This window comes from Eurosta solidaginis, chromosome 5 (assembly GCF_040869045.1).
Source record: "Eurosta solidaginis isolate ZX-2024a chromosome 5, ASM4086904v1, whole genome shotgun sequence".
In the NCBI taxonomy this organism is placed as follows: Eukaryota; Metazoa; Arthropoda; class Insecta; order Diptera; family Tephritidae; genus Eurosta; species Eurosta solidaginis.
The window spans coordinates 251,910,986-251,924,193 of NC_090323.1; the positions used below are offsets into that span (position 1 = coordinate 251,910,986).

At 37.5% G+C, this 13,208-nt stretch overlaps 1 protein-coding gene across 7 annotated transcripts in view; it reads right to left on the reverse strand.

The window, feature by feature from the left end:
* The window catches only part of fwd (phosphatidylinositol 4-kinase beta fwd), a 351,706-nt gene that overhangs the window by 18,625 nt on the left and 319,873 nt on the right, over positions 1-13,208 (reverse strand). For all 7 annotated transcript variants that reach the window (XM_067789774.1, XM_067789775.1, XM_067789776.1 and 4 more), the window contains 7 exons: positions 12,959-13,144; positions 8,313-10,222; positions 5,806-6,619; positions 5,606-5,724; positions 3,890-4,027; positions 3,536-3,813; positions 3,357-3,445 (listed from right to left, as the gene is read on the reverse strand). In XM_067789774.1, coding sequence (XP_067645875.1) covers positions 3,357-3,445; positions 3,536-3,813; positions 3,890-4,027; positions 5,606-5,724; positions 5,806-6,619; positions 8,313-10,222; positions 12,959-13,144 — 3,534 coding nt within the window. The remainder of the gene's footprint in view (positions 1-3,356; positions 3,446-3,535; positions 3,814-3,889; positions 4,028-5,605; positions 5,725-5,805; positions 6,620-8,312; positions 10,223-12,958; positions 13,145-13,208) is intronic.

Consider the following 13,208-nt stretch of genomic DNA (forward strand, 5'->3'; position numbering starts at 1 on the left):
CGATGTTTTTGCTGCCGCCCCATCAAACTCTGCCCCAATTGACGTAAGAGCCACGACCATAAGTGTGGATGACGAACTGGTGGCGCTACGAAAACGTATGGAGATGTTAAAATTAATGAAGGAAATCGACGAGCTAAGAGCTAGTACTGGGGTACAACAGCAACGTAGACTGGATTTTGCCGACATAGAGCATGCTGTTTCCAAGTTCAGTGGTGATGATATATCAGTGACGGTGGGACATTTTCTTCAAGACTTCGAAGAAGTAATGGAGTCGTCAAGAGTAGACGAACGATTTAAATTGCTGGCTCTTCGTCGCTGCCTGGTGGGAGCATCCAAAGTTTTCCTTACCACCACCAAAACATTAAGCTATGCCGAGTTAAAAAGGCCATTACGATGGAATTTGATGTGCCGATACAGAGGAACGAAGTTTATAAAATGTTGGCAAGACGCAAGTGGTACAAAAAGAGCGAATCATTACATTGCTACGTTCTATTGATGCAGGCAATAGGAAAACGGGAAAACATATGCGAAACAGAAATCATCCATTTCATAATAAACGGCATAGGCAATGTAGTGCCAAATGCACATCTACTGTTACCGGCCAAAACACTTGATGAGTTGAAGGCATTAGTGAGCCGTTTTCAAAGAAAATATTTCACAGTAGAACCAGACTAATATTTGCTAGAAATTAAGTTATACTGTATCGAGGTCGATTACAGTCAGACTGGCCGAGCTGTAACTCTGAACACAAATAGCGAACTGTATTAGATTAGGTATTAGATTTAGATTAGGTATTAGATTAAGAAATGTACGATAGTGAAGATAGAAATTAAGATAATGTATCGAGGTCGATACAGTTTCAGGTTGGCCGAGTTGTAAGATCATAAATGCAACCATGTCAACTAATGTAACAGAATAAGCAAAAAATACTACGATCGGAACTAATTAATAGAATAAGCAAAAATACATCATTGTAAAGGAAGAAAAGATGGGGGTCTTCCGGTTCATTATTGGATTGAGGACTGAAAAATAAAGTACTAAGATAATTAATCCGGACATGTCTGCTGTTTTATTAACCATCGAAGGTAGAAGTTACATTAGTGTTGTCAATACGTGTGTTAAAGGAAAATAGATTCGGAGTTATTAAAAAATTTGATATTAAAAAAGAAATGTCACCCAGTAAATACCGTCTCTAACTTTAGAGAATTTTTATGTAGTCACGTTAGATAAATAGCGTACTCTCCACTCTAGAAAACTGGTAGAAAACTATACTAGTAATCGAGTCGAGAATGATTAGAGAATTATTGCAAATTCAATTAACATTACGTTCCCATTAGAGAAATTAGAGTTCGTTTCGAGAACTATATTTTTTTTTTTAAATTCGATAATTAGGTCCAATTTCGTTAGATAATTCTATGTTTTTCTACTGTTCCTCTAGCATTAAGAGATTCGAGAACAGGGGTAGCTATTGTTCCTATAATATTTATCTAACTTCAATGTTTGTTGGGCAAGTTATTAATACGAAGACGATTTGCTTTAAAAAACCTAAATTTAAAAAATGTATACGGAACTTTTTGCAGAATTAACTTTAAGGCGAAACAAATTGTCCATTTCGAAAACACTTCGAAATTGGAATTAAATTCGAATTCCGGCACATTACTAAACTCAAGTCGTCAAAGCTTTATAACTATGCTAACATTTGCTAGGAAATTAATGCTTGGTAGATTTTTCTTACTTTTTTATTGTTAAAAAATAGTTTTCATCTCTGAGTCACCTCTCTTAACATTTTTTTTGAATGAGTATGGATGACTATATTGATTTTATCGCGAGGGGATTTTCAATTCTGTTAAATTTTACTTTATATATTTAATTTATTGCAATTTGTGGACATAACTTTTTTTGGGCGATCTAAGACTCAAACAGCAATCAAAATAAATTCAAGCGCATTTTGTTTAACTTAAAGACATAGAATTTTTTTTGTAGAACTAGCTATTTAGTTAAAAAAATTCCTTGAAAACTTTTCGAAATTCGAATTTTTTCGAAGCCATAATTATTAAATTTTGTTTTGATTCTTCCACTACTTCTCGAAATTTTAGCTTTTTCGAAGCTATGATTATTAGTTTCGGCTGTCCCTATTCCTCCGAAAAATTCAGTTTTTTTTTGGCTGTTTTTCGTCATTTTACCTCATTTAGGACTATAAAAAAAGTTTTCCGGGCGAATAGTCACTTCCATTACCTTTTACCATCAATGTGACTATTTTTTTTTTCAAAGTCACTTCAATTAAAATTTGTTCGAATGTGTTTGGATGTTAAGAATTTATCTCGTATATTTTTTCTAATTAAATTTTTTCAAAGTTATCGGTTAACTTTTTTGAGTATGAAGTATAAGGTTATAAATGTCCTAGACACCAGGGACGGAAAATAATAATTTTTTTTTTTTTCGGAGTCGAAAAATTCCTGGTCGAAAAATTGTCCTATGTGAAAATGTTTGAGTTCCCAGGTATCCTTAGAGCAATATCATGTCGTATCATGTATTCTTTTTATTTTCCGAACTAAAAGTCCACATATAAAAGTAAAATCTGTATTTTTATTTTTAGAGTCCGATAGAACTAGTTTAACTTTTATTTCGGGACTTTTATTTTGACGGACTCAAAAAAAAAAAAAATCCAAAAATAATTTTTATCTTGATCCAAATATATTTAAAGTCCATGATTAATAGTTTTGCAAGGAATTACATTATAAAAGGAATAACAGTTTCAGCCCCTGCTAGAAACAAATAAACCTGAGCAGATGATCATAGCATACTAAAAAAGGCGTGATATTAAAGACTAATCTCATCTAAATGCCCGTTTCTGTGTTACAAACAACTATTGCTACTTTAATATATATATGCGCATAGGAAATTCGAGTTTAGAAAAAATAGAATTCGAAACATTTTCGAATTTTTATTTTGTTCGTACTTCGCTATCAACAAAATAAGAAAATATCAATAACCAAAAACCAAAAAACCCAAAGCAAGATTTTATCCCATTTCGAATTAAAAGCAACATTGAAACATTTTATAATCATCCTTTAATCTGTTATTCCCATCTATAAACCTATATAGCAAACTCTTAAAATCGTATTAGTCCATCTCCGATTAAAGCTGAACGACACCTTATTTGATACCGCACGATTTCTTCCAAATAAACTGTCAGTCAGCGTTAACCGAACATCAACAAAACGGCCTAGAATGGCTATTTAATTGAAAAAAAAAAAAAAACAAAAATAAATAAATAAATTTTGAATTTTCTGTTTTGAACTTTTTTGGTATGCAAATCATACTCATACTTTATATACCGATATTAGACTACTTACCTAAATTCTTCGGCGATATACTTAGTATAAAACCAAAGTCTATATGTATAATATGACCGTCTGAATGCAGTAAGATATTGCCATTATGTCTGTTATAAAAAGCATCAAAAAAAAGAAAAAAAAAGAATTATTAAATATTTCATGGATATCCAAAATACTTTACTTCTGCTATCACTTACCGATCTTTCACTTGCAATAAATACGATATCAGACAGTAAGCAGCACAACTTTGTACAAAATTCTTTTGGGCCATACGAAAACGTTCACCATCCGGTGAGCCATATTCATCAATAAAATAATCACGCAACGATTTATTGGAATTCTTTTTGATTTGATGTAATGACACGGTGTTTAGTATGGGCTCAATAAGGCCACTATCATTCGATAAGCAAACAATTTTGTATGGACGCACCCATAGATCAACATGTTCCTCCTCTTGCCATATGATTTTGAACATCTACAAAAGAGTACAAAAAATGTATATGCATTATTTACTAGGGGAGGGAGATTGATTTTATATTGACAAAACAAACCTGTAATAATTGTGTAGCCATCAGTTCTTGACGTAAATCATCACCACACTTTACTATAACCGATAACAGCCGCCAATTTGAAAGATGTCCGTATGGCGATGATTCGCGTATTTGTTGCTCCTTTTCATGCCATGGTTCCTATAATTACGAAATCAATTAAGAAACGATTAGCTATTTTGAATTCTGATATGTTGTCGTCGTTTTTCGAAAGTTAATATAAGAGGGCTGATAGGCAGGATACTTTTAATGCTGAATCTACGCTTTGCAGTGCTATTCGATTTCGAAGTTATTGGTGATTTGAGCAGTTTCGTTATTTTTTATACGATACAATGGTTTTTCCGCGATTTTCGAAAGTTTCGATATCGACTTAGAATATTCTAACATTATCAGCCACAGATAAGAAATAATATTTTCTTGGTTTTCGAAATTTAGGGTACTTAGATAATTCGAATATCAAATATCTCTATAAACTCAGATACCAAGGATATCTTTTGAGAACTTACGAACATCGAGATTTAAAAGGTATGGCGCAGATATTTAGGGTATCGAGATCGTGAATACTAACACCTTATCACACATGGATTTTTCGGTGATCGACATTTCAGTTTTCGATATCGAATGAGTTCTTACTTTATAAGCATTATAGACGATATTGCCTTTGCCGACGATATTCACTTTGCATTTTTAGCTTCTGATGATGAGTAAAATAGTTTCACCTTATATTTGGACAATTAAAAAGAAGTGCGGTTATTTTAAACATCGCTTGTCGTCCTCTTTTTCTAGAGGATTTTGTAGTCGAGCACAAAATTAACAACAGAGATTTATTCTTCACGAAAATTGAGACTAGCTTCATTAAGCTTCTTATAAAAAAAAATAAATGTAAGGCGCGATAACCTCCGAAGAGATCTAAGGCCAAGCTTCTCTTCCAATTTGCGTCGTGCTCCTCTTGATTTTCCCTACAAATTGGCCGGACGGGACCTACATGTTTTATGCCGACTCCGAACGGCATCTGCAAGGCAGATGAGTTTTCACTGAGAGCTTTTCATGGCAGAAATACACCCGGAGCGCATGCCAAACACTGCCGAGGGGCGACCCCGCTTAGAAAAATTTTCTTCTAATTGAAAACCCTTATTTCTAAAATTTTGATGTTGCTTTGCCCGGGGTGCGAACCCAGGGCATACGGTGTGATAGGCGGATCACGCTACCATCACACCACGGTGGCTTCTTATATAAAGCAATTTTAACATCACAAAAGATGCCAAGGGGTTGATAAGCGCAATTCACAACTTCCGCAACTCAATTATCAACCTCACCTACGCGAGGAGACCTGTAACTAATATGAATGTATCATACATATATATAGCAGGCGAGGCTCTGACGACAAGTTCCTCAAAGAATTAAACGGCAAGGGACCATTAACATTGATATCACTACCCAAAACCTTCGAGGAATGTCTTAATCGCATCAACAATAACAACAACAAGCCAAATATTAACAAAGCCTTCAGTTTAGAACTTAAATAAATTTTTTAATTCCGAATGGTGGAAGTTTCGAAAACACTGTCATTTAATAGTACTTGTTCAATTAGCATGAACACATTAAGAGTTGGCATACGAATCCTCTAACAGAGACCGTCTCTTTCGAGATGGAAATTTTCAACCATCTCATTAAGTTGTTTAAAAAACAGTCAAAACCAAATGTGTAAATTTGATTTACCTTCAACGCAGCTGCTGATGGATCTTCTGGATCATTGTTGAATGACTTTGTATTTTCGCAGGTCAAATTATTGCAATGGCGGGTGCGTACATCGCCGATGTTGAATAGAACGGGTAAACCTAGAATATATGAAATGGCGTTAAATAAAGATAAATCAAGACAAATACAAATATATCGGTTTAGTTTTTTCTTCCACCTACCTTGATCTCTTGAATCACACGAGTCTAATGACATTTGTGATATTGCATCGCGTTCACTCAATTTACGCAAATGCATATATTGTGCTGTTATGTCGTCATCTTCTTGCGACCATACATCATCCTCAGTTAGATTCAGACCACCTAGCGAAAGTCCTATTGTCTGTGCACCACCAGCACCACAACAACTACCACAGTTATGCGTGCCATCACCACCACCAGCAGCAGCATTGGTTGTTTGAACATCAGAAGTCAACGATGATGATTCCGATAACAGCTTCTCTTTTTTGCCACGACAACTAGAATTCGTATTGGTAGCACAAGGAGTAGCAGCTGCAGCACCCGCACCCCCATGTGAACTACAACTCGATGTACGACTACAGCTGACATGATTGTGATTGTGCAATTGATGTGGATGACTGCAAGCACCTTCTAAATTTTCCTCGCTCTTTGTGTGTCGCAGTGATGGCATCATTTTCGGTATAAGTGGTGATGAATATATATCGGGTACCTCTAGTACTTCAACATAAATAATATAGGGTGTCTTATCCTTCGAATTAAGCACCGCAGTCTTTTCCTCTGTTATGCGCACAACATGATGTGGAATGTCGGAATAAACCGGTAACCAAACACGTGCCGGTAAATTCTTATTGATCAGGTTTAAAAACATGCGTAACGCTGAAGTTTTCTCCGCCTTGGATGGTAGCGATGTAATATTTTTGCCAACATTAATTAGCGCTTTCATGAATTCCTTCTCCGGCGCAGTTTTGGGTGCATTACATGAGCAGACAGTTTTTTGGCCAAGCAAACCATTGACCTAGGGGAAAGAAGATGAAGAAAAAATTTTTAATAATTGATATTTTTGAAAAATCAAAGATTTAGCTTGGAAACATATAAAAAACATATAACACAGAGAGAGTTTGAGCTATTTCTAAACTTTATTGGAAATTTCCAATACCGAGAAGTCCCCGATTTACTAGTTTCGGATATGAACTCCTTTTGCGATTTTCCAAATTTTAGGAATTTTTATTTTAAAAAGATATACATACCAAGCCTGAGCACTATCTACATTTTCTGTGATATTTGAAATGTATTATATCGAAAAGCCTTGCAATCTTTGAAGCTAACATTCTAAAATTGCACTATGTAGTAACTTACGATATTCGAAATTTTAGTAGCTCCAGCTATGTAAATACTTATTTAAAATATTGTAACGAATTTAGGAAAATTCCGTTTATTCCAAAAATTCTGCTAACGTTCGAATCGCTAAACTGTTGCATAAATAACTCCAATATTCAATAATTCAAAATGGTCTTTATTAGACTACTTTGAAAGTACTTCACAATAACACTTATACTTCACAACCAATAGCGTGCTTAAGCCAAACTGCTTAGTCATGCCTCAGCTTGTGCTGCTTTTATACTCTCGGTTTCCTCGTTCACCCATTTCTCATAAGGTCTAGTAATTTCGTGAACTTCATGCTTGTTTACCAGCATATACATGTATATTTGTAGTTTGGATCTGTATGCGTGTGTATATGTGAGTACTATTTCGGCTGATGATGCCATGCGTTTGTCAGTATCTCTCTGCTGCCTTGCATGTATGTGTGTACATGATGATTGATTTGATGTACACAAGAGTGGCAGCTTGCTTTATTGTTGTTGTGCCTTTATTTAATAACCTTAGGGATGTGAGTATCAATTAGTGATGCTAATATTCGTCACAACATTATTTATAAGCTTATTTGATTTCGAAATTTTCCTGCTTGTATTTGTGGTTAAGGCAACTACAGTTTCACCATGTGATTCGCGGTCGAATCTCGGTGAAACCTTTGATAACATTACGAAATTGCCTGATGATTACGTGGTGGTTTTCGAAATGGTACCATCGCAATATGCCAGTAAATTTCTTTGTTTCTTATAAGTTTCTCTTAGAAAAACATAATAATTGAATATTCAATTATTATAAGCCGGTGTTAAGCTCATGCAATCTTAATAATAAGTATAAATTGAACACACCATTAAAACAAACAAACATAAACATTCGAAAATTGCACTATGTAGTAACTTACGACATTCGAAATTTTTGTAGCTCCTGCTATGTAAATACTTATTTAAAATATTTCTTTATAAGCTTATTTTATTTCGAAATTTTCGAAATATAAAAGACAATTTTCTGTGATATTCGAAATGTACAACACCGAAAAACCTTGCTTATTTCATTTACTGAATCCTAACGTGCTGTGTATAGATAAGATTTGTTAAAGCAATATTTATGTCTTTCTGCACATTCGATATCGAAAAGAAAAGCAATTTTATGTGATATTCGCAATGAGCAACATCGAAAAAGTCTTGCTTAAAACAAATACTTTGGCTAAGTGGGGCACTTTTATCTTCGATAGTCGTGATATTCGAAAATTTGAAATACAATCTCGGAGCTCTAATCCTACTAGGTATACAAAAGATTATACATAGCTTAGCATAAAAACGGAGTATTTCACTCTTACTCACCTGACCGCGTACGCTCTCAAAGCAGGTGCAACCATTATCGAATGCACGACCCGAAGTCAAATCACCCAAACACAATTTGGCTGGCATTAATGGTAATGTTTGCGTTGTATATGGCGGTTGCTGATAATGACGATGTGATATACTTAATGCTAACGTTGACAGATGACGACGTGAGTCGCTTAAAAGTATGGTGGCGTCCGATTGTGAACGATGATGCGTCTTTTTTGTTAATGGCGAAACAACTGCGGTGCCGCTTACAGACGTTTGCACATCTTTCGCATCAGATTTACTCAATACTTTACGCTCTTTTTTCGAAAAGATTTCTTTCATCAACGCCAACTGTGATTTGCGCGCACCATTACCCAATGAATCGAATTGATAATTGTAGGCCTCGAGTAGCCAAAGGCATTTCAAAGAAAAATCTACAGATTTACGACAACGTATTGTCAAATATGGATCCAGAACCTCGGCTAATTCATCCATTTGTATGTACATTACAATTAATTGTGGTATATAGAGATCAACCTCCTGATCGGGAAAACTAAATATTTTATTGCCAATAAAACTGAGCACACCTGGTTCTTTCGAATAGAACAAATAATGTACAGCAAAATGTATATTGAAGATGGGAGATTCGAAAAATCTCAATAGGCCACTTGGACCTTTTTCAGTCTTTTGCATGTTATCGTTTTGGACCGGGCGCTCTTTGATGAAGCATTTCACAACACCTGGCACTTTAAGTTTATTCAACGATGAAATGGAAGATGATTTCGCAATTGCAAGCGCAGTCGAAGATGTAGTAGAGGAGGAAGCACCTAAAGTGGGCAGCGGTAGATTAAGCGTTTTTTCGTTGCTTTCTGCAGCGGTAGAATTAATTTTTTTCTCGTTACACTCGCTTGCCATCCCGGGAGATTTCAAATCAATCGGTGTTGTATCCGCCGATGGTGCAGCTGCTGGTGTATTGGAAGTAGATTGTTGTTGCCGTTGTTGTGCAGCAGCGGCTGCAGCTGCAGCTGCAGCAGCGGCTTTTTTACTTGAACTTGATGTAATGAGACTGAAAAACTCTTTCTTCTTCGAAATATCTGTAGGTGATTTCACTTGATCTGGCGCCATTGCGCCTACATTGCTACCACTATTCGTATTACTTGTATTATTATCATCACTTTTATTTTTGGCTGCATTCTTTTTCTCATGATTTTCTATGATACTTTGTGCGGTACGGAAAATGGCATTCTTGGTGGCACCAAAAAAACTCTTGAAGAGCACATCATTCTTTGTGGTCTCATTTGTAGCAACCGACGTCGTGTCTGTGCTTTTTTGGATTTTACCCGTTTGTGCTGTGCTCGTTGGTTGTGGAGTTGTTGCTGCTGTTGATGGCGTTGAAGTTGATGGTGTATTCGGTTGTGTGTCTGTTGGTGTTGGTGTTGCTGAATCCACCACATCTGCTGTGGGTGTAGCTAAGTCTGTGTCTAATGCTGTTGGCGTATCACTACCTGAACGTTCCATATTTAGTGCGGCTTGTGACATATTTAATTCACGATAACGCATACGTTCGGTTAGTTGGGCGGCAGCCTTGGCATCGATGTCTGCATCATCACTACCATTACCGGCATCACAACCACCACTAATATCGGCATCGCTGATTGCATCTTGCGTTGTTTGTTTGCTCTGCTGTTGCAGTTTTTTGTTTTGCTTTTGTTTTCGTGATGGACGTAGCGTGCGACAGTCTGTTTCTGCTGATTGATAGAATATCAAATCGGATTGTAGCATACCATATTCTTCATCCATAGATGTTGTTTCGAGCATATCAATGCATTCTTCTGCATCCATTTCACCCGAGTCCAGTGATTCGTGTGAGTGGCGTATGCGATTGAGTGATATTTGATCTGAATCCGAACCGCAAATTATGCCTGCAATAATATTTATAAATTAGAAATTGTTTTTATTTTTCAAACTTAGACATTGACATTTAAAAAATGCATGACATTAAAAAAAAATTCATACAGTTGTGAGCACGAAAATTGCTGTAAAAATTATTAACAGATTTTATTCTAGTGAAATTAAAAAAAAGGGAATTCTATAACGAAAACTATGCAAACCAGTTTCAAATTTTACTTTGTAAGTATTTTCAAAACCTATCTCCCGGTAGAGGGATTCGAACATTCACGTATCGGTTTAGTATTCTCCCTGGCTAGCTACCAATGAGGTGAAGTGTTCCTTCCATAACTAAATCACACTCTGTACATCATATACCAGGTCGCCATTATCATTCCTGCAGGAATCTGCCCGATCTTGAAACCCTCCGTCATCCGCCGAATTTTTTGGTGGAATTTTCGGGAAATAGCCACTATCTGCGGCTCCTCGTTCTACGCTATTTTGCTTTACTTTTTTCTCAGTCGGCGTCCTTTCCTTTTTCGCTCAAAAATACTGCACAATTCTGCGCCCGTACGAGACATGACACTATAGGCTGTGTCTTTTTTTCCGACGTCGATCACGACGAAGTTGATGGTGTTCGGGCATTGCAGATACTTGTCCGCAAATCATGATCTTGAAAATCATAGTCATCATTTTCACCCGAGGCTTGTTCTTATCTTTCATTGGAAAGCATTGTTACGTGGTAGGTTCCAGCCTAAGGCAACGTCGAGGAACGGGATTTCGAATTTAGTCGTCTTTTCCAACAGGCATACCTACCGTGGGTACATTCTAAGCCCCCCAACACATGGTTTACATAAATATACAGAAAACGGTTCAGACACCCTTTTCAGTATCATCATGTTCCCAATAACAATTGCTTGAAAAAAAAACCAACGGCAAGGTTTTAACTTCGAAAAAGACTTTAAACAAGGTGCTTTAATTGCCAAATTGATTGCAATTACAAAGGTACATACATAGATAGATGCTGTGAGGTTAAGCACTGCGACCTATTGGTCCATTGTGCCCTCATTCTCTTTACAACTTTTTATCCAAGCCGAGTTCTCTGAGAAAATCCAGAATGGTTCTCGGCTTCAGAGAGTGTATGTGACTATTTTCTAATTTGGATGATCCTAAGTCTTCATTTCGGACTGCATTACATTCCTTCAGGATGTGTTCTGCAGAATCATCTTCGACATCACAGAATCGACAGAGGCTATTAGCCGATATGCCCAATTTATGCATATGGTTCTTTAGTCTACAGTGACCTCTGAGTATACCTGTTAAAATCCTAAGGCTACTTTTTGGGAGGTTAATCATAGCCTTGTATCGCTTTGAGTGGTACCCTCCTATTAGTGCCTTTGCCTGCCGAAGTCCTGGACTTTCGCGCCAGTGTTGTTCTCTGGGGCACGCCTCCTTTTGTTTAAACTCCTCCCTTATTGTATGTGACCCTATTGGCACCATAGGCTCGGGTCCCATTGGCTTTCCGGCCGCTCGCTCGTTACCATCTACTCCTCTGTGTCCAGGTACCCATGCTAGACGGATGGTGTTATTAACTCCTAGACTGTTTAATCTCTCTACGCACTCAAGGACTGTTGATGATTTAATCTCAACTGAAGATAATGCCTTGAGTGCAGCTTGACTGTCGCTGAGTATAGCGATTTTCTCGTTGGTATATCCCCGCTGTAAATTTATCTCTGCACACCGGCTTAAGGCGACAAATTCGGCTTGGAAGAAGCTCGGATATTTTCCGAGTGGTAGGGATATTTTGGTTCGGGGGCCGAAGATCCCCGCTCCTATGCCCTCCGGTGTCTTCGAGCCATCGGTGTACCATATTATAGTGTGTTCCTGGTGAAGTGCTTCACTCCTGGAGGTGTCTCACGTACATGTGTTCCTGCTCAATTATTATAGGTAGAGGCATTAAATCAAGCAGCACCTCTATTGCTGCCGTCGGGCATGTTCGCATGGCTCCCGTAATGCAGACACATGCTAAGCGTTGAAGCTTCGTGAGTGATTTTTGTACGGTCATCATGGTTGTCCTTGATTCCCACGCAACTGCTCCATACACTATGATAAGTCTCACTAGCATAGTGTACATCCATCTTAGGATCTTTGGGCTGTATCTCCAGGATCTTCCTGCAATACGTCTGCACACCATTATTGCTCTTGTGGGCTTTGATATGGTGTTGTCGATGTGTTTCTTCCATAAGAGCTTAGGGTCAAACGTGACTCCCAAGTATTTCACCTCAGTCGTGTACTCCATCTGTACTCCATCCAATGTGATTTGCCTAATCCCTTCCAGTTTTCTTTTCCTGGTGAAGGGCACAATGGATGTCTTGTTAGGGTTGATGCTTAGCCCTACCTCAGTACACCATTCTGTCGTTAACCTCAATGCCCTTTGCATTATGTCGCAAAGGGTGCTCTCAAATTTGCCCCTTACAAAGATAACAATATCATCCGCGTACCCCTGACATCGGATTCCGTTTTCTGAGAGCCTCTGTAGAAGTTCATCTACTACCAGGCTCCACAGCAGAGGTGACAGGACGCCCCTTGTGGACATCCTTTCGTAGTTTTGATCTCTACTGTACCGTCCCCACTTGCGGTTTCGGCAATGCTCGTACGCAATAAGGCGTTTATCCACATACGGATTGGACGTTGTATCTCTCTTCTCTAGAGTGCCCGATTCATACTTTCGTGTGACCATATATACATAATATCTACTAACTACAACCCACCTGAATCATCCGAACCTAGACTGGTGAGATCTTCACGTTTTTTACTACTACTACTAGCACTACTGTTGTTGCTGCTATTGTTATTGTTGTTGCTGCTCGTTGCCGCACCTGGAAGCGGCGCAGCACAACGCGTAGATGTCTCACTCGATTTGGGACGAACACGTAACGTTGGGCAGGACTCAACCACTGAAAAAAAGAAGGATTGTTAGAATTCCAAAATAAGCACGATAATGATAATTAAATTTAGTAT